Source organism: Vipera ursinii, assembly GCF_947247035.1.
Source record: "Vipera ursinii genome assembly, chromosome: 2".
In the NCBI taxonomy this organism is placed as follows: Eukaryota; Metazoa; Chordata; class Lepidosauria; order Squamata; family Viperidae; genus Vipera; species Vipera ursinii.
Genome location: NC_139513.1, coordinates 179,253,469 through 179,275,172, shown reverse-complemented (window position 1 = coordinate 179,275,172; position 21,704 = coordinate 179,253,469). Strand labels below are relative to the sequence as shown.

The 21,704-nt window shown below is 45.9% G+C and overlaps 1 protein-coding gene across 1 annotated transcript in view; it reads right to left on the bottom strand.

Moving 5' to 3' along the window:
• Window positions 1-21,704, bottom strand: part of CYP4F22 (cytochrome P450 family 4 subfamily F member 22) — a gene marked incomplete at its 3' end in the record, with an annotated part of 138,120 nt that overhangs the window by 10,032 nt on the left and 106,384 nt on the right. Inside the window, exon 8 of the mRNA XM_083354700.1 lies at window positions 5,617-5,746. Coding sequence (XP_083210826.1) covers window positions 5,617-5,746 — 130 coding nt within the window. The remainder of the gene's footprint in view (window positions 1-5,616; window positions 5,747-21,704) is intronic.

The following is a 21,704-nucleotide window of genomic DNA, read 5'->3' as shown; positions in this document are numbered from 1 at the left end:
TGTTTTATATTGCCTACCAGAAGAGTTTCTGGCAAGAGATGGGTTGCACCTCTCAAGGACTGGAAAACAACTGGCTCAGCTCACCAGAAGGACTTTAAACTAAAAATGGAAGGGGAGAGTTACCAATCTTTAAGACCAAAGCACAAGCACAAACCCAAGAAAACAAATCAGACAATGAGGAAGAGAGAGATGAGAAGGAAGTGGACTTGATTGGAACCGACTGCTAAAAGAATATAAACTGTTCATAAGAAACAGACCCCCTCAAAGAGGATGGGCAGTTGCATGTATGTAAGAAATCACTAAACCTTTACAAAAATACACAATACCGAAGATGAAAGCCCTTATGAATGGTTTGGGGTGAATATTAGAGGAAAGAGGAATGACATTGCTATAGGCATTATATTACAAGCCACCCAACTGGGCAAAGAAAATAGATGAACATTTTGCTATTCAGTTAAATAAGGTGTGCAGGAAATATACCACTGTAATAATGGAGTACATTAACTACCTGACATCACCTGGGAGATGCTTGGGAAACTCTGACAGATGAAATTATTAAAGCCCAGTGAGAAAGAAAAAAAGGAATGCAGGTAAAAATAGGCAAAAAATTAGTAAGAAAACATGTTTCCATTTTAGATGAGTTGAAATTGCCAGGATCAGATGATTTATATCCCAGAGTTCTAAAAATCTGAAATTCTCGTAAATTTCACCTTAACCATATGTTCTTTAACTCTAAGCAAACAACTTGCACAATCCTCAACAATACAATAATTTAATGAACCTCTGAACCAAGGTTTCTCAAGCTTGGCTACTTTAAGATGTGTGGACTTGTTCCCCAGCATGTAAAGAAATCTTTCAGAGCTCCTGGAGCATCAGGGAAATGCTAGAGTACTGTAAAAGAGTTGATGTAGTTTACCGTATTTTCCGGCGTATAAGACGACCCGGCGTATAAGACGACCCCCTACTTTTAAGAAGTTTTTCAAGGTTTTTTGTCTTATACGCCGAAAAATACGTACATGCCCTGCCCTCCCTGTCCGTCGCAGAGGAGGCGAAGGCCCGACTGGCCCCGCTGGCCCTCCCGCTGCTCCCGTGCTTCTGCTGGCCCCCGAGGTGCAGCGTTTCCCAGGCGGCAGGCAGCACTGGAGGGCAGCCGCCACCCTGCCATGGCCGGCGCCCCTCCTGTTTCCCCCCCAGGCCTTGAACTTCTCCCATTCGGCGCAGGGCGGGACAGCTCCGCCCACAGCCTCTTTTTCATGTGCCGCTTCCCTCTCACCGTCAGCCGAGGCACGCTCGGCCCGGGCTCCCGGTCCCTCTTCCCATCTGGCTTCCCGCCCTGCCCCTCATGGAGCTGGATTGGGCGTGCAGCCTCTCGGTGTGGCTGCTTTTCCTGGGCAGCCTGGCGGTGCGGCTCCTGCGCTCGGACCTGTTGCTGAGCCGGCGGCTGCTGCTGCATGTGGGGCTGCTGGCCGTCCTGCCGTTGCCCCTCAGTGCCGCGCTCACGGTGGCTGCCTGCTGGCTCGTCTCAGCCAGCACCACCTGGCGGAAGCGCAGCATCGGACGGGAGCAGGACTTCCCTGCCGGCTCCCGTCCGACGCTCTTCCCTCTTGAGGCAGCATCCCCGAGGACTCCTTAGGAGCCGGGGAGCGATGCTGCCTCAAGAGGGAAGAGCGTCGGACGGGAGCTGGCTCTTCCCTCTTGAGGCAGCAGGGGGAGGATGAGAGAGGGGAAAAAGTAGAAGTGGCCGGTCCATCTATCGTGCTAGAAAAAAGCGAAACAGCGGTGAAGCCCCGGTCAAACCAAACTTAGATCCCGCCCTTTTGCCAGCGCACGATGAAACTGTGCAAACTCCAGGCACAACTCATCCCTCGCCAACGGGGGAGTGGTAAGGATTGGCCAGCGCGGCGCCTGAGGCACTAACTCGAGAGCCAGGCGACGCTCCCTGCAAATTTTTTTTAGAAAACCTCGGTATTGGCTCTGTCCTTAAAGAAAGCAAACAAATGCACTCCAGATCAGAGGGGGCTATTTCGCCAGGAGCTGCAAGAAACTGCCCCCCTTCCCACCCGCTTCCTGGACCTTCACTCCTCCAGAGCAGTCCCACAGGTGGCAAGGCCAGGGACTTCCAACGCGTCCCCCAAAGGGAAGCCTGAGAAAGCAGCGAACAGATTACTCTAACCTCCTCCAAGCACCCTCCTCCAAGCAGCCGCATCCCACCTCCGTCCGACGGGCCCGCTGGAAAGGAACGCGCCTTATGAAAGCGTGCAGGATTTCCCTGCCGGCTCCCGTCCGATGCTATTCCCTCTTGAGGCAGCATCCCCGAGGACTCCTTAGGAGCCAGGGAGCGATGCTGCCTCAAGAGGGAAGAGCGTCGGGCGGGAGCCAGCAGGGCAGTCCTGCACACGCGCGCACTCCCCAGCTGCTAAGGAGCAGCCGGGGAGTGCGCGCGTGCGCAGGACTGCCCTGCCGGCTCCTGCCAGACGCCACCCACTGATTTTCCGGCGTATAAGACGACTGGGTGTATAAGACGACCCCCCAACTTTTGAGGTGATTTTCATGGGTTAAAAAGTCGTCTTATACGCCGGAAAATACGGTAAATGTGCAAAAAGGGGAAATCCATTCATGTCTTTCTAGAAAGGTTTAATTTAATTTAATTTTAATTTTAATTCCATTTATATCCCGCCCTTCTCTGAAGACTCAGGGCGGCTTACAAGCTTAGCAGTAGCCTTCATTCTATGTATATGCCTGCTTATTAGGGCTTTCACACCCCTCCCAAGCAGCATTATTACAAAGTCAGCTTAATTGCCCCCAACAATCTGGGTCCTCATTTTACCTACCTCGGAAGGATGGAAGGCTGAGTCAACCTTGAGCCTGGTGGGATGCGAACCTGCACTAATTGCAGGCAGCTGTTACTTAAGGAGGCATTAGCCCACTGCTCCACCAAGGCATCTCTTCCTGCCCACCATTAATGGGCTGAAGAAACTCTGAGAATAAATGAATACATATCTTAGACTTCAAAGTATTTTTGGAAAAAAAAATAAGCAATGATAAAAAAGATTCCATTGCAGGAGAAGCTAATGAGAAAAAGAATTCACATTTAGTAGGAATTCCTAAAAAGAACATCTTAAAAGCATAACAAGGGAAACAAACATAACAAGGGAAACAAAACAGGAAAGGTGAATAAAAAAATGTCTATGGAAATTCTCAGTCATCCAGGTCATGGTTGTCCCAAAGGTGCTTTTTCTTCTTCAAAAAAAAAAAAAAAAAACAAGAAGAAAGTCCAGTTGCCTCCTGAAAAAGCCCCAACAGTCTGCACCTGTCTTCAACAGTGAAAGAACACAGGGCAGAAAACATCCTGCAGCCAAGAAAGCTCCAAACACATTTGCCCTACTCAGGTGATCCTGAGTGTTGTGTATTGGGTTCTTTGCTTGAATGAAGAGATGAGGCGAGTGAGTTCAGGCAGGAACTTGAACTGAGAAAACAGGGCTGTGATGCAGCTATTTATTGGCCACCACCTAGAGGTGGTGGCCAATAGGTTTAAAGCAACCTATTGCCTCCCTAGAAGCAGCCAATGGCAGCTCCGAAGACGGGTTGTCTGAGGAGCTGGGAGTTGTTAGCCAGCTACTTGCTTAAGCAACCTTCCTGCATTCAAAACCCACATGGTACACTTAGTAAAACAAGGCCCAATACATTACACTGAGGATAAACCTCCAAATGACCTCAATGATTCTCTAAAAGAAATGGCCAGCTGTCTGCAAGGAATATAAACACTTCCATTCCACACCATCCAGTCAGAGCTGAAGAAACTTCTTGGATGAGAAGTGAAATGTCTTCATAGAAAAACAAGAAAGTCCAGTTGCCTCCTGAAAAAGTATCTTTGGGAGAGAGTTAGAGAACATATGGTTAAGGTGAAATTCAGGAGAATTTAAGATTTTTCAGAACTCTGGAATATAAACCATCTGATCCTGGCAATTTCAACTCATCTAAAGTGGAAAAGGGTTTTCTTACTTATTTTTACCTGCATTCCTTTTTTTCTTTCTCACTGGGCTTTAATAATTTCATTTCTCAGAGTTCCCAAGCATCTCCCAGGTGATGTTAGGTAATTAATATACCCCATTATTACAGTGGTATGTTTCCTGCATACCTTATTTAACTGAATAGCAAAATGTTCATCTATTTTCTTTGCCCAGTTGGGTGGCTTGTAGTATATTCTATAGCAATGTCATTTCTCTTTCCTCTAATATTCACCCCAACCATTCATAAGGGCTTTCATCCTTGGTATTGCGTATTTTTGTAGCGGTGTAGTGATTTCTTACAAATAGTGGCATTCTTCAGATTTCAGAAAGAAAAAAGTACAGTATTTGTATCGTGGCTACTTAGTAAAGAATAAAGAATAATGGAAAATATGAAATAATTATATAAAATTGCTGTGACTAGAGGCTGGCTTTGGTAGATGCCAAAACCCACCATTTTAGCTATCTCTCAAAACTCCTTGTGAACTATCCTACACATTTTGCCTGGTCAAACCCAGAAAAATCAGGAGCCTGTTTTGATGAGCTACAGCCAAAAGTATCAAACTATAGGTGGAAAGCCAGGAACTTGTCAGAACTGTTTGGAAAGAAAGGGAATATGTTCTGATGGTGATTTAGCTTTGGATGTTCAAACCAGACCCACTGTATATGTACAGCTTGATTTCTGCCAGACTGCACTTGATTTTGTAACCAGATAAAGTATTCTGGCAGCACTGACCATTCTTTCAATCTTCAACTTGTTGGCTGTAGCTAAAAGCAAAGTAGATTCTCTAAAAGAGTAAATTTGCTGAGAGCCCATCACACAAAATTGACAATCCTGCCAAGACAAAAAATCTGCCTGAATTGTGTCCCATAAATAGCCAGCAGACGAAAGGAGAACTCTACCTCAGAACATGGCCTAATGAAGGGAAAGGACAGAGAAAATCTCACAAAGAAAAGCTAGAGGCAAACTCATAAAGTTTATAAAAGGCAAATGTCTCCTACAAAATAGTCAGGTAGCTCTGCAAAACTTAAATAACATAATAAACAGAGGCAGATGGGAATTTTAAAAATTTATATTCCAGAACCTCAGCCAGCAATTTTGCTGTGCAGACAACTAATGGACTTACAAAATGGCTTCCATCTAGAGACAGCTACAGTTGAGTCCTGTTTATATTTGGGCAGTCTAAAGTCCTCAGTCTGCTCTTGAAAATGAAACCCTTCCTGAGCATCTTTCTGATCTTCCCCATTTCTAGTTCAGTTTGGCCAAAAAGGTACTGGCATTTTAACATACACATGTAATATTCCCTAAGCAGACAATTTCTAGGACACCTTAACAATAGGTTCTCTAAGCAAACAACTTGCATAATCCTCAAAATACAATCATTTAATGAACTTCTGGACCAGGGTTTCTCAACCTTGGCAACTTGTGTGGACTTATTCCCAGAATACCCCAGCCAGCATATGAAGATGCTCTTAATGATGTACCATTATGATTTCATTATGGAAGACACTAGCTCTGGCTTAGTTCACTTTCTCATTCAAGTAACATATGAATCTGCCTTGATGTTCCACCCTCTGGATTGCTTTCTTTCCGCCCACAGCCCATTACCATTCAATTTCTTTTCTTTCTCGCCCCTGCAGCAGATCCTGAATCTCTGCCCGGCATTGGTCTTGATACTTGGGGTTTTGAGCAAGATTGTATAGAATCCAGGACAAGCCACTTGCTGTAGTGTCATGGCCTGAAATGAGACAAAATTCACATGGAAACTGCCCACAGCAAGACTACTTGATAGTTATCAAAAGAGATCACATTTGAAGGTTTTTGTTTAAGATAACCATGCCAAGGATTCCAAAGACAATTGTTCTTGTTATACATTTGACAAAATAGACCAGGGCTTTTCAACTTTTTCTCCCATTGTACTACTTTTAGGATATGGCAACATCCGAGTACCACCAGTCGCCTAGCAAGGTGTCAAAAAAAAAAAGGAAAAAAGTGATGAAGTACAGGTAGTCCTCGACTTACAACAGTTCGCTTAGTGACTGTTCAAAGTTACCATGGAACTGAAAAAAGTGCCCCCCGAGCCACAGCCGAGCAAAACAACTGCCTGCCCACCCAGTGGCGCTCTTTCTCCTGTTCGAGGTTTTCATTGTTATGAGCATTTCTGTTGAGGATTGGCATTGGAGGTGGGGTGTGTGTGTGGGGGGGTGTTTGGTTTTTATTCCCCCCGTCTGCTGGGTAGTTGCAGCAGGTTTTGGTCACTTCACATCAACCCAGGACACTGTGACCATCATAAATATGAATCAGTTGCCAAGCATCTGAATGTAAATCACAAGACCTTGGGAATGCTGCAACATTCCAGCTGATTGGTGGTTCTTCTGGGCTCAGAAGCGCCAGGATCAGCACTGAGCTCCAGCTGGAGCCTGGCGCTGATCCTGGTGCTTTCACTGAGCCCTGACAGCCTTGCAGCTCCAGCCATCTATCACTCAGGCTTGTGCAGTGCTGCCACTGGTTCAGCTCATTCCCCTCCCCCGCTACCACTTTTCTAGGATGGTCGCATACCACCTGCCAGGTGCCAATGTACCACAGGTGGTACCCGTACCACTAGTTGAAAAGCCCTGAAATAGACCACAGCCTACCTCTTGGTAAGCTAGAAAAATTTGGGATAGAGAACATCACCACCAGATGGATTTGTAACTGATTGACAAACCATACTCAACAAGTAGTCTTTAATGGTACAACATCTATATGGAGGGAAGTAAGTGGGGAACCACAAGGTTCCATCTTAGACCCAGTATCTTCAATATCTTCATAAATGATTTAGATAAGGGAATAGAAAGGGAACTCATCAAATCTGCAAATGACACTAAGCTGGAAGCAGTAGCCAAACCACAGAAGACAAGCTCAGGATCCTAAAAGTTTTACATTTAGGCAGGAAAAAACAAAGGTACAAGTAAAGATTAGGTGAAATGTGGCTCAAGAACAGAAACTGTGAGATGGACCTTGGAGTCCTAGTGGACAATCACTTAAATATGAACCAATAGTGTTCAGCAATAGCCAAATAAGGTAATATAATTCTTGGCTGTACTGTATAAACAGAGGCACAGAATCAAAATCACGTGAAGTATTAGTACTACTTTAATCTTAGTAAGACCACACCTGGAATACTGAATTCAATCAGAATAGAACTGGAAGGAACCTTGGAGGTCTTCTAGTTATTTAATTCTAATTCTAATTCTTCTACACTTCTGGGTTCTGCCATGCTCCTGGAGGGGAGGGGGGAAACGCTGTGGGCTATTTCTTTGTTTTCCTCTATCGCTACACTGTAACACTTTTGATGTTTCTGCATAAATGCTCTTTGAAATATCTTCCCCCTTGATGTCAGCTTAAAAGGAGGGAGGAGAAAGGAATGCACCTCTGGTAACTGGTGTATCTCCGCTTTCAGAAGGGAAGGTGCGAAGACTCGACAAAACATTGCTGCAACCCTGGCATTATCAGCTGTTTCTCACAACGGACTTAACACCTGGGGATTGGCCCATTCGAACTGACTGGATGAACTATTGGGGTGGGGTTTGCTTGGGACACTTTTAAACTATTGATCTGAGCAGGAAACCCTCAGATCCTGTCTATTATGCCTGCTATCAGCTTCTCCTAATAAAAGTTCTTTTTGGAAGAAACTGCTTCCATGAGTTCTGCTTTCTTAGGATGAGGTTTCGAAGTGGGCCCTGACATTAGACAGGATCTGCAGTAATATAAAGTAATATAAAGTAATATAAAGCCCTTACCGGGGGACTTGGCAAATCATGTCAGACAATGTAATGAGAGAGAGGAACCTGCTATGGGGGGTGGAGGTGGTAGAGCCTCCTGCAGAGCAGACCTTTGGAAACACTCCAGCTCTGGATCCTCAAGCTCTTCGGAAGAGGAAGTGGTGACAGAATGCCACCATAAGCCTAGGTGGTTGATGGGCATTGGAAGGAAGGACAACTGGGAGAAGAATGCCAGAAAGATGATGCTCAGACAAGGCAGCCATTAGCCAGGCTGGAAGGTGGAGATGGAAAGGTCTCTCCATCTCAGCGACAACAAGGAGGATCGCCAGGGGCACTCCAGCCGATTGGTGGAACAGGCAATCGGCATAATGAAAATGGCCCTTGACTCCATGGAGGAGGAGAAAGCTGAACTGTATTGAGGTACCATCCACCTGGGATCCAGCAGGAGAGCCAACAAAGGGGAAGCTGAACACAAGGTTCCAGACCCATCCAACGGAGCCATTGTAACTGCCATGGTTGCCACTGCTGTAGCCACTCCCTGTCACATGGAAATAACAGACAGAGAAGGGAAATGACACAAATGGAAAACGCACTACCGATCCATCCAGAAGTTCCCTCCATTAGATGTGAAGTTCCGTGGGATTCTTCTTAACCCAGGTGCTAAACTATATGGAGGAGTACAGCCGGGACATCCCAACCGACTGAGGCAGAATTTGCATCATGTAAGCTGTCCTGGATGGCATCACAGTGGACTGGGTTGTAGACCTCCATGATTCTGATGTCCCAGAGTTAATGAATTTCAATCAATTGAAATCAAAATCAGGTGCTGTTTTGAAGACCCTTTGGCCGACCGAAAAGCCCAGGAAAGGATAAACATGGTGAAATAAGGCAGGCGACCAGTGGTGGAATGCACCCAAGAATTCTGAACACTGGCCAGCAAACTGAACTTGCCAGAGGACATCCTACTCAGCCACTTCAAAGATGGATTAAACTATTTTATTTATTTATTTTATTTTAATTCCATTTATATCCCACCCTTCTCCGAAGACTCAGGGCGGCTTACAAGCTTAGCAGTAGCTAAACTATGACTTCTGTGATGCCTGCCTCCCTTGGGGAGATCCTCATTGGCTTCAAGAATGATACGTCCTAGCTGAGGAAGCCAAGATCAACCTGGCCAAGAGGCAACGCAGAGGAGGGAGATCATGGATGAAGTTGTAATCGGAGCCAACCCACGAGCCAGCAAAGCAGCAATCAATTGCCAAAAGAAACACCAGGTGTTTCAAGTGTGGAAAAGAAGGGCACCACGCTGCCAAATGCCGCTTTTGCACCCTGACTGGAAAATCAGACCAGACCCTGGCTGCAAAACCCAGAAAACCACCAGCAAAGCCAAAGGAGACAGCCATGAAAGGCACGGAGGCCATCAATTTCCTCACCTCATCTCCACAAGGAAAGGGAACTCTGGCCCACACTGGAGGAGCATCCCACTCATCCAATGACAACTCCAAGGATGAACCCCTCGTAAGTGGACCCATTGCACCCCTTACTAGGACAGCAACATTGTTAGCCCCAAACATTCCCAAAGCCGTAGAAGTCACGGCATTAATTGACTCTGGTTGCACCTGCTGCCTTATAAGCCCAACGTTAGTGGGGAATCTAGGAATACTGGTGAGGAGGCTGAAGAAACTGATCTCATTCGGTCAATTAGATGGGTCCATAGCAGGGGGGGCAGTTGCCCACCACCCTAGCAATGCTACCACTTCAACTCACCCTGGGAGACCACATAGAGACTATAACATTCCTGGTAACCCCTGGCATGGAATGTCCCATAATCCTGAGCATGGTGTGGCTAGCCAAGTGGAACCCATGGGTGGACTGGAGAATGGCAGAGCTTAGATTCCCAAAAGGGGAATCAGCCAAGGCACCAGCCCAGCCCCCAAGAAGGGGAGTCCCGGCACGAGAAATCTGCAATGGGGGAGAAAAGGAACTACCTGAAATACCAGAGGAGTATAGAGACCTGGCTGAAGTATTCAGCGAGGAAAGGTCCGATGAATTGCTGCCTCATTGGCCCACAGACTTTGTGCTAGAAATCAGACCAGGCACAAAACTTCCTAAGCCTAGATTGTACTCCATGAGCTCACAAGAATTGAAAGAAATGCAAAAATTCATAGACAAAATTTTTGAAAAGTGTTTTATTCAGCCGGCAAAGCCAAAAATGGCTGCCCCTGTATTATTCTGAGAAAAGAACGATGGAACTTCTGCGTGGATTATAGGGCTTTGAATGCAATAAGCAAAAGCAATCTATACCCTCTCCCCCTCATGAAGGACATGTTATCCCACGTTTCAAAAGAGAAGATTTTCACCAAACTGGACCTAAGGGAATCTTACTACCGAATCAGAATTAAGGAAGGGGATGAGTGGAAAACCGCCTTCAATTGCCCCTTGGGGTGTTACCAATTCCGGGTTCTACCTTTTGGGTTCCAGGGAGCTCCCACTGTATTCATGCACCTGATAAATGACGTGCTAAGGGAACACCTGTACAAAGGTGTACTCATTTACCTGGATGACATCCTTATATTCATGGAGACCATGGACAAACATGTCATATTGGTCACAGCAGTCCTAAACAAACTATGGGTAGCTCACCTCTATGCAAACCTTTCTAAGTGTGAGTTTCATAAGGATAAAATAGATTATCTGGGTTACCGCATATCCCCAGAGGGCATAAAAATGGATCCCGAGAAAGTCCAAGCAGTGCTAGAATGGGTGCCGCCCTGCACTACGGAGCAATTACACAGCTTCCTGGGATTCGCCAACTTTTATTGGCAATTCATTCCCTCCTTTGCCAAAATAGCCTTACCAATCACGAATTTACTGAAAACCAGAGGGGAGGGAAAACTCAAGCCAAGCCAGCCGTTAAAATGGACAGTAGAATGCCAAGCTGCATTCGAGAGGCTGAAAAAACTGAAAATACTACCAAAGCTGGGAGTTATTCTACAAATGGCTAGAGGAAAGAACCAAAGATTAGGATTTGATTATGTATTAGCGTTTTTTTTATTCAAAAGTTTTACAATACATTTTATCTTTAGCAAACCAAAAAAGAAAAAAAAACCCTCCCAACCCCCTCCCCCCCACCCTCTTCCCCCTCCCCCACCCTCCCCAACCCCTCCCTCCCTTTCCCCTCCCCCCCCCGGCTTCCCAGAGCAAAATACAGGGTATAAAAATACAATCATAATCTAACTTACGCAAACAATCCTAAACTATTTAAACTACCGAACTTTAACTCATATAAGAAAACTCCAAACATATATGTATATATCATATCAATAATTATACAAATACAAAATAATACTTTCCAATCTAATACCAAAACACAGGGTATAAAAATACAAACAAACAATCATGATCTAACTTACGCAAACAATCCTAAGCTATTCAAACTATCAAACTTTAACTCATATAGGTAAATTCCATACATACATATATATATCATATCAATGATTATTCAAATACAAAATAATACCTTAAATTCATATTATCCTAATATATTATACAAATTAAAATACCATAGATTACTTCCAAACTTAATTTTTTTTATATAATCACATCATTCTTATACTCTTATATTCTATTACCTACTCCAATATTGCCCATAGAGGTATTACAAATTAATTTCAATCACACATAAAACAATTTATATCAGCTTTATAAAACTATTCTTCTATCCAACTAGACTTTAACATACTAAAACCAAATTAATACAACCTTTCCTTCTCCTAATATATTATACAACTTAAAATACCATACACTACCTTCCAGGCTTAAAACTTTCCATCCAAATAACAAAACATAACCTACAGAATATCAATAAACACTACTACAAATCTTCCCAATTACCAAATTTTCATAATCATCTTCAAACTAAAACAACACAAAATATTATATAATTATTTTATAAGGGTGAAAAATGAATCCCCACATACTTAATCCTTCTAGCATCCTTATTACATTATTATCTCTTGCAATTATGCAACTAAATCCTCAGGTTTGCTTCATTCTTCCAGAAACAGCACACCTCTTCCAATTTCTGGCCTTCTCCCGTGGTGATGAAATTTGACCCACACCTGTAACTTTCACATCTGTCTGCGTTAACCCTTCAACATCTTGTGGATTCTCTCTGGAACGTTGAGGCTCTCTGTCACCTTTTTTCTTTGTAGACTCCAAAGACGATATGGGGACTGCTTTTAAAACATTACTGTAAAAGTGTTAGATGTTTAGTGCCAGCCATTGGCAGTTCCCCAAAAGGGTCATCAGATGGAGGCAAAGAGGTTTATTTGCTTCCACTGATGAGCCAAGGGTCTCGGACCCACAGCCCCATTGGTGAGAGTGTTTTATGGTCGAGGAGGGGCCAAGACCCCCCATAAATACCTCTGCACGAGGAGCTGCTCTTTGTTCTCCAGTTCTCTGATTCTCTTCTTTGTTTCAGTTCTATCTCTACTCCTAACCTCTATTTTAGTCATGTAATACTAGCTTGTTTTATTTTATTTTATTTCTCTCTTACATGCAGGCATGAATGCTTTCATGCCAAGTACTTCTTTCTCTTTGATCTATCATGAATAAAGCTAACATGATTGCATCTCTGCGTGATGCCTTTGCTTGGAAGCTCCTTTAACGATTCATCGTGAGAAAACCTCACAAGTTGGTAGCAGAGAGGATGGTTTAAAGGAAAGCTTCCAAGCTTGCAGAAAATTTGAAACTGAAATGGATGGCCGGAGATCCCAGATCGTTACCAGAAGTCATCGATCGAAGACAGCCTCCCTGCCTACATCCAAGACTTCAGTTCCTGAGGCAACCTCAGCTGCAGATGAAAGCGCAAATTACCTTCATCCCGTCAGAGGATCCAGCAGAGCATCTGGGACCCATTCACATGCCTCTCTACAACTGAACGCCACAGAGGAGAGCATACAAGGTTTGCAAACTGTCCAAGGCTGCTCAGATGCTGCAGAGACGGACCTGGCTGAGACCAAACGCCGTGTGAGTAAACTGACTGCACAGGAACGTGAAGAGCTGCTTAAAGAGATCCTTGCAATGCAGGGGAAAGGGAGGGGGAAGGCAGCCCAGGAAACCGAAGGGACCACGAGGCTCCCAAATATGGCGCCTGCCACCCTTAGTGACCCCGGGACCCCAGGGCTTTTGGCGGGAACCCCCCCTCCCAGCTGAGAGCTACAGCTTCCGGGGGCAAGCGGAAACAAGATGGCTCCGCCCATGTGGTCTGTAAAATGCTATGACAGCAATGATGTCTGCCCAGCCAAAACTGTTACAACGGCTCTCCAGACAGCCATGCAAGCTCTGGCCACTGCCTTAGAGGCTAGCAAGACAGCGGCCAAACAGACATCGGGGGTGCCCACCCCCCCTCCAAGGCCTCCCATCTTCTCCCCAGAGCCCAACTGCCGGGGGGAATCCAGCCTGCAGCCTCCCAACAATCAACCCCTGCGGCCTCCCACCTTCTCTTCAGGTCTTCAGGACCAGCAATGGGCTCCTCAGGGCAAAACAGGCATTGATAAAAATCCATGTGGTTTTAATTCTCGGGAGGATCCATTCAAACAACCCCGGGCTGGTAAATCTGGGCTCCGCCCCCCCAATGCCTCATGGGAAGAAGGGAGAAACCCTGAACAACGCCCTCCCCCTGATCACATGGTCTCCGGGCACGCCCATATGGAATTGCTAAATAAGCAACAAGAAAAAAGAGTGTCCCATTTCACTGCAGAAACGGCTTCAGGAGTAAGTGTTTTTCCGCTTCCTTTTACATCAATGCCCATCTCAGAATTCTTTAAATATGGGTCTGAGTTCCTGGTCACAGACCTTCCTAGTGATTTTAAAAAACTGCAAATAGCAGGAGAAAATTATAGCAGTTGGAGTAAAGATATACAGCTATATCTCTTAAAGCATGGGATTCTACAAATGGTTCGAAAACCACCCCCTCCTCCATGGGGACGTCAAGAAGAGCTGCTACACTTGCAGGCTTATTCTGCTCTACTCAGTTCCCTGGATAATAACTTGTTCCCTAGCATCCCAGCTGGTCTCAGAGCTGCTCAGGTCTGGGAACTGTTATTCAAATTATTCAACAGCGATACCATTGGTTCCATCACCAGATATACAACTGAGCTTTATACAATCAAACTGAAATTTGGTGCCAGCATGCCTGAACATCTTGCAAAATTAAAGGCACTCAGGGCAGAATTGATTTCCAGAAATTTTCCTGTGTCTGATGTCAGCATGCTCTCTATAATTTTTACTTCTCTAGACAGGAGTTGGAGCAATTTCATTGTTTCACTCGAAGCGGTCAAGAGGGAAGACATAAATCTGTCCTACCTCACAGGGAGACTAATTGAAGAAGATCGGAGAAGGAGAAATGCTGGAGAATACGCTAGAGTCACCACTCAGCAAGCCAGAAGGGGGCGCCACAACTCAGAGCAAATTAATGCTCTGCTTAAATGTTTCATCTGTGGCTCTGAGGAGCACCTCAAGAAAGACTGCCCCCATCAACATCAAGCCCCTAAACGTGGTCCCAATCAAGTAAGAGGGAAGGGGCAAGGAAGGGGGCGTGGCAGGGGCAAGGGACATTCACTGCATACTTGTTCCCTCACCCCCACAACAAAGGCTGATAGCTCCACTGACTTATGGTTACTGGACTCTGGAGCTTCTTCTCACATTACTAATATGAGTCAAGGTTTTAAAAGGTTAAAGAAAATTACCTCATCTGTCAAGGTTGCAAACGGTGATACTGCCTCAGTTGTTGGGGAGGGGTTTGTTTCTCTACCTGGACTTGGAAAAGTAGAGGGTGTCTTGCACGCGCCTTCTATAGCCAACAACCTTTTGAGCATCACCAAATTGTGTGACGATGACAAAGTGGAAGTCCTATTTCGCAAGGGGGGAGGTCATGTCACCCGAGACCAGAAGGTCATTGGAAATATTACAATAATAAATGGCTTGCCATATTTTTCTCCCAAGGCAGCACAACCTGCCCCAAGGCTTTCCAAGGGCAGTGTGGGCAAGGAGCCTGAATCTCAGCAGGCACCTACACCACCACTCAAAGCAACAAGAGCCAAGAGAGTGTCCATGGGAAAGCCAATGCACAATAAGTGCGTCCACCTCATGCACAGAAGGCTAGGACATGCAAGCTTCCCTGTAGTTAAAAAGATGGGAGAGTTTGCTGAGGGAGTCCAGCTCAAGGACTGTGACGTGTTTCTGGACTGTGCCATTTGCAAGAAAACAAAGAGGAAGGCTGCTCCTACCTCAAAGGTGTCATCCCGTAAGACCCAATACCCTTACCAACTAGTACATGTTGATTTGGTTGGGCCTTTTACACCATCCCTAGGAAAGAAAAGGTATTTTCTCACTGCCGTTGATGATTTTTCACGTTACGGTCACGTGTATACTCTCACAGAGAAATCTGAAGCCTTTGACGCCATAAAGTCGCTGTACAACTTCATAGAGACCCAGTACAAGACCAAGATCGCACAATTGCAGAGCGATCGTGGGGCTGAGTTCATGTCTCAGAAGTTCCAGGACTGGGTAAGGCATAAGGGCATCTGCCATTTCCTAACTGCACCGTTCACCCCGTCGCAAAATGGTGTAGCTGAGAAAAGGAATGGAATCCTGCAAACCATGATGCGTAGTCTGATTGCAGACGCGGGTGTCGCAGAATCATACTGGGGGGAGGCAATTCATTATGCCAATTACACTTTAAACCGCACCTGGAGCAGTGTTGTGAACCAGACCCCATATTTCCTGGTTCACGGTAGGAAACCAAATCTGGCACATTTGCGTGTGTTTGGTACCTATGCATGGGTGCATATCCCCAAGCAGCTGCGGAAGAAGGGGAAACCTGTTTCTCAGAGACTAAGGTTCTTGGGCTATGCTCCTGGCTCCAAGGCCTATCGTTTCCTGGGAGAAGGGGGCAGGCCTGTGACTTCCCAATCTGCCTCTTTCGAAGAGGACTCTAATTGGACCCAGATCCACTCAAATGATCTGAGCCCATATGCCAACTGACCCAGCAAGGACACACCGACCGCGACATCACCAGAGGCGACCTCGTACCCTGCCACCGACGAAAATGAGGAACAAGATGAAGATGCGTCCAGTCCCACGGAGGAAGACACGCCGTCTTCACCCCCAGTGACACCTCAGAGACCCGCGGAAGAAAAGAGCGGTGAGTGGCAGAAGGTAAGGAGGTCAAAGCGGTCCAACAAGGGGGTCCCGCCAAAGAGAATTGACATTGGCCACATAGCGTCTGTCAACAGCGTTGTGGTCACCCCAAAATCCTTCTCTGACATCCAGGAGCTGCCCATCGAAGAGCAAGAGAAATGGCAGCTCGCGATGGAGAAGGAAATGCAGAGCCTGAAACAACTTAAGGTCTTCACCCCCCAGCAACCTCCAAAGGAGAGGAAAGTCATTGGCACAAGGTGGGTTTACAAGGCAAAACCACTTGCCAATGGCCTCTACCTGTATAAGGCCCGTTTGGTAGCCCAGGGCTTCGCTCAGCGTTATATGGAAGACTACTCGGAGACTTACTCTCCAACCGTCCGGGCAGAGAGCATCAAGGCCGCCCTCGTGACTGCAGCCGCTCTGGGAGAAGAAGTCTTCCAATTCGACATCCAGACGGCTTACCTCCACGCCAACTTGGACCGGCAGATCTACGTGAGGGCCCCACCTGGCTACCAGCAAGAAGGGGGAGATACATGGTTGCTTCACAAAGGGTTATATGGTCTTAAGCAGTCAGGGAAATTATGGTATGACTGTCTTAGAAAGAGTTTAGAAAGAGTTGGTTTCCATACATCTAATGCAGATCAATGTGTTTTCACACGCAATTCCAAGGGTACCACAGAACGGGTGTTAGTTTATGTGGATTATATGTAGGGCCAAACAAGAAAGGGTGTGATGAATTTGCCAAGGCCCTGGAAGAAAAATTTACTCTGAAGTCTTTGGGGCGGGTTGACAAGTACTTGGGTGTGCATATTTTGGCCACTAAAGGGGGGTTCGCTCTATCTCAAAAAGAAAAGATAGAGGAATTACTGGCCAAATGCAAAATGACAGAATCTAATCCTACGCATAGCCCAATGCAAACCGATTTTTACAACCACACCCATAAGGACGGTCCTGAGTTCACAGATAACACGCTTTACAGATCTGTGATTGGCTCCTTGCTATACATCAGCAATTGGAGCAGACCTGACATAGCTTTAGCTGTGAATCTATTGTCCAGGCATGTGGAACACCCAAAGCAATTCCACTGGACTGCTGTTAAAAGGGTGCTTAGATACCTAAAGGGCACAGCTGATGCCCTCCTTATGCTAGAACCAGAGAAGGGGAAGACGGCCCAGCTCTCCGCTTACTCAGATGCAGACTGGGCTGGCGACACCAAAACTAGACGGAGCACTTCCGGTTTCCTCATATTGCTAAATGGCTGCCCAGTACATTGGAATGTTAGGCAGCAAAAATTTATTTCTTGCTCCACGGCCGAGGCTGAATATGCCAGCCTGTCAGACACGGCCAATGATTTGACTTGGTTCAATGAGCTGATAACAAGCATCTGGGCATCTCCCCCTCTGCCCATCCAAATTCTAGAGGACAACACAGCTGCCATTGCAATCTCGGAGGCTTATGCAGTAGGATCTAGATCTCGCCATATAGACATACGCTACAAAAATGTCAGGCAGCTTACCAAAAAGGGTTTTATACATGTTGAGCACTGTAATACAGCTGACCAGATAGCTGATCTGTTTACCAAACCTGTTCCCATTGACCGGCACAACCTTCTGTGTAAGCGTTTGTGTTTGGCCTTCTGAATGTTTTCATACATGTCTATGACACCTGCTCGCCCCTTACATACATTCACTGGTCCCTGTCATTGGCTGGCAAGAAGGGGAATTGTTAGATGTTTAGTGCCAGCCATTGGCAGTTCCCCAAAAGGGTCATCAGATGGAGGCAAAGAGGTTTATTTGCTTCCACTGATGAGCCAAGGGTCTCGGACCCACAGCCCCATTGGTGAGAGTGTTTTATGGTCGAGGAGGGGCCAAGACCCCCCATAAATACCTCTGCACGAGGGGCTGCTCTTTGTTCTCCAGTTCTCTGATTCTCTTCTTTGTTCCAGTTCTATCTCTACTCCTAACCTCTATTTTAGTCATGTAATACTAGCTTGTTTTGTTTTATTTTATTTCTCTCTTACATGCAGGCATGAATGCTTTCATGCCAAGTACTTCTTTCTCTTTGATCTATCATGAATAAAGCTAACATGATTGCATCTCTGCGTGATGCCTTTGCTTGGAAGCTCCTTTAACGATTCATCGTGAGAAAACCTCACAAAAAGTCACGTGCCTGAACCACCGTGGTAAGACAATGCCTCGTACCTTCATGAGTCACTACCATACCCTCTGGTATTTGCCATCTAAACTTAATATCACGTCGTCTCAATTCTTGTGTCAAAAAGACAAATTCCTTCCTTTTTCTTAAAATTCTTGCAGGAATCTCTTTTAAAATCAAAACTTTTTGCTCATCCATTACAAAATCAATATTATAGGAGGCCTGGATAACTTCATTTCTAATCTTTCTCTTTGTGAAATAAACCACCACATCTCTGGGTAATTTCCTTTGTCTTGCAATCCACAAATTAACACGGAAGATTTTATCTATATCTTCCATTATTTCATCTGCTGGTCTCTCCAACACCCCTTCCAAAACCTCAGAAACCATTTTCGTCAAATTTTCCTTAGGATTTTCTTTTAGGCCTCTGATTCTCAAAGCAAGCTCCATCTGAAAATACTGTGTCGAAATCAAATCATAATCCATTTCCGCTATCATATTTTCAGTTTCTGTCATTTTGGCTTCCATTCTAGTATCATTTTGAACAAGATCTTCCACATTTTCATCCAAAATCTCAATACTTTTAGCCAGATTTAACGTTGCAGATGTGATGTCTGCTCTCATTTCTGCTAATTTCTCTGTAAACTTCTCCTCCAACTTTTTCTCCATTATCTCAACAAATTGTTGCATTTGCTTTTCCATAGTTTCTTGGAGCAAACTCTGCAAATCTTTTACTGTAAAAGCTGATACAGATTCAGATGCAGAGGACAATAAAGTTTTCGCCGAAGACTGCTGCCTCAGGGCAGGAACTTTAGAAGATATAGTCGCCATTTTCACCCTCACTCACTTTCACATGCAGATTCAGCAAAGTCCATTGAGTTAAAGATCAAAACATCATCTTCACCAAAATCTCCTGCATCGCTCTGCCTGCGTCCTCTTTCTCATAAGCTCTTCCTTGCTAGCAGGGATGGTTGCGAACACCTTGTTCTGCTCCAAAAAACCCGGAGCAGAGACGCCTTGCAGTCCGGAGCATGCCCAGGCTTCGGGGGGGCTCAATCCTTCCGCCACCAAAACTCTAAGTTCTGGCGGCCCCGGAGAGCTCTACCCCTACCTGGACGCTCACCCCCTCCTCTTCTCCCGAGGTGGGGGCTTCCAAGCCGCTGAACAGCTGATCGACGCTGTTTTCGGCAGCTCTACGGAGCTGTGAGGCTGACAGCCAAGAAATGGCTGCCTCCGGCGTCGCCTTGTCATCCGGAAGCCCCTATGTATTAACGTTTTTGAACCCAGACTGCACGCTGGTTGAAAAATTAACATACAGTATGTATGTAAGGAAAAAAGAATTAAGGCACCCCAACACCAAGAAGCCTTTTGCAATTCAGGAAGACACCAGTGATGTAGAAGTGGGGGCTGTACTGTTGCAAGAGAACAAGAAGGGGCATTACAGCCCTGTGCATATTCATTGAAAAAACTCACAGAAACTTAGCAGAGGTGGGCAGTCTCGGAAAAGGAGGTGTACACAGTGCGATGGGCTCTCCTCACCTGGTGGCACATTTTGGAGGGGTACAAAATTCACAATCACAAGAACCTGAAAGCACTAAAAACACCCAAGAAACTTACTTCTAAGCAAGCATGGTGGTCACAACACTTCCACTGTTTCAATTTCATACTGAAACACCTGCCAGGGGGGGGGAAACTTCCTGGTAGATGCATTATCCAGAATGCCACTATATAATAGCACTCAGGCTAGTGTAACAAAGCCACTCATGCTGGAAACACAACAGGCAACATGAGTAACTACCTGAGCACAAGCTAAACTAATTTTGGGGGTGAGTTATTACCCCCCGTAGATAAGGCTCGCAATTTGGGTGTCCTCTTAAGATTCACAGCTCTCCTTAGAAGATCATATAGGAGCTGTGACTAGAGGGGCCTTCGCCCAGGTTCGTCTGGTGCGCCAGTTGCGACCCTATCTGGACCTGGATGCCTTGCGTACAGTCACTCATGCACTTGTGACCTCTCGTCTAGACTACTGCAATGCTCTTTACATGGGGCTGCCCTTGAGAACCACTCAGAAGCTTCAGCTGGTACAGAATACAGCTGCACGAGTTCTTTTGGGGGGTCTCCCGATACTCCCATATTACACCTCTGCTCCGTGAGCTGCACTGGCTTCCAGTTGCCTTCCGGGTGAAATTCAAGGTGCTGGTGATGACATACAAAGCCCTACATGGCATGGGTCCGGATTACCTACGGGAGCACCTACTGCCGGCGTCAACTTCCCTCCGTCCTGTACGTTCCCACAGAGAGGGCCTCCTCAGGGTACCACCGGTCAGTGAATGTCGGCTGGTGACCCCCAGGGGGAGAGCATTCTCGGTGGGTGCACCAATCCTTTGGAACCGCTTACTGGCTGAACTCCGGATGGCCCCCGATCTTCGCTCCTTCCGGTGTGATCTAAAAACTTATCTATTCGAACAAGCCGGCCTGGCCTGATGGGTTTGGGTTTTAACATTATTTTAACTAACCTACTACATTGGGCACAATCATTTAACTTTAAATCTTGTATCCTGTATTCTTATTTTTATTGCCCTGTACACCGCCCTGAGTCCTTCAGGGGAAGGGCGGTATATAAATCAAATAAATAAATAAACTCCAAAATCCATTAGCGAGCCAGGCAGGAATTGAATTTAGAAAAGCACTAGAAACCAATGAATGGTTCCTAAGCCACAAAAACCTGTGCGCTATCACAGATGGTCTACCCTGGGTGGGAGAGAAGTTATACATACCTAAAAGTCATGCAACTTTGCCATGATTCAAAATCTGCAGGCCATTTTGGGTTTATGAAAACACTACATCTGGTTAAAAGGCAATTCTAATGGCCATCAATAAAGAAGGACATTGAAAGCTATGTAGCTAGCTGCCCAATTAATGCTTCAGCGAAAAGATTACAAGGGAAGTCACCTAGGTTACTACAGCTGATAGCAACCCCCCTGGCACCTTGGAAAGAGACCTCTATGGACTTTATAGTGGAACTACCAGATAGCAACGGAAACACAGTCATTTGGGTCATAACAGACCTATTTTCCAAACAAGTGCATTTTATCCCCTGCTAAAAGATCCCTATAGCAAAAACACTTGTGAAACTGTTTGTTCAACACATATATCCCGTATTGATTACTGTAATGCTCTCTACATGGGGCTGCCCTTGAAGACCACCCGGAGGCTTCAGCTGGTGCAGAATGCAGCTGCACGGGTTGTGATGGGAGCTCCCCGATACTCCCATATTACACCCCTCCTGCGTAAGCTGCATTGGCTACCAGTTGCCCTCCGGGTGAGATTTAAGGTGCTGGTACTTACCTTTAAAGCCCTACATGGCTTAGGTCCGGGATACTTGCAGGACCATCTGCTGCCAGGAACAAATTCCCATCGTCCAGTACGCTCACACAGAGAAGGCCTCCTCAGGGTACCGTCAGCTAGGCAATGTCGGTTGGCGACCCCCAGGGGGAGGGCCTTCTCTGTGGGAGCGCCAGCCCTATGGAATCAGCTCCCCCCCTGAGCTTTGGATGGCCCAAAACCTCCAAA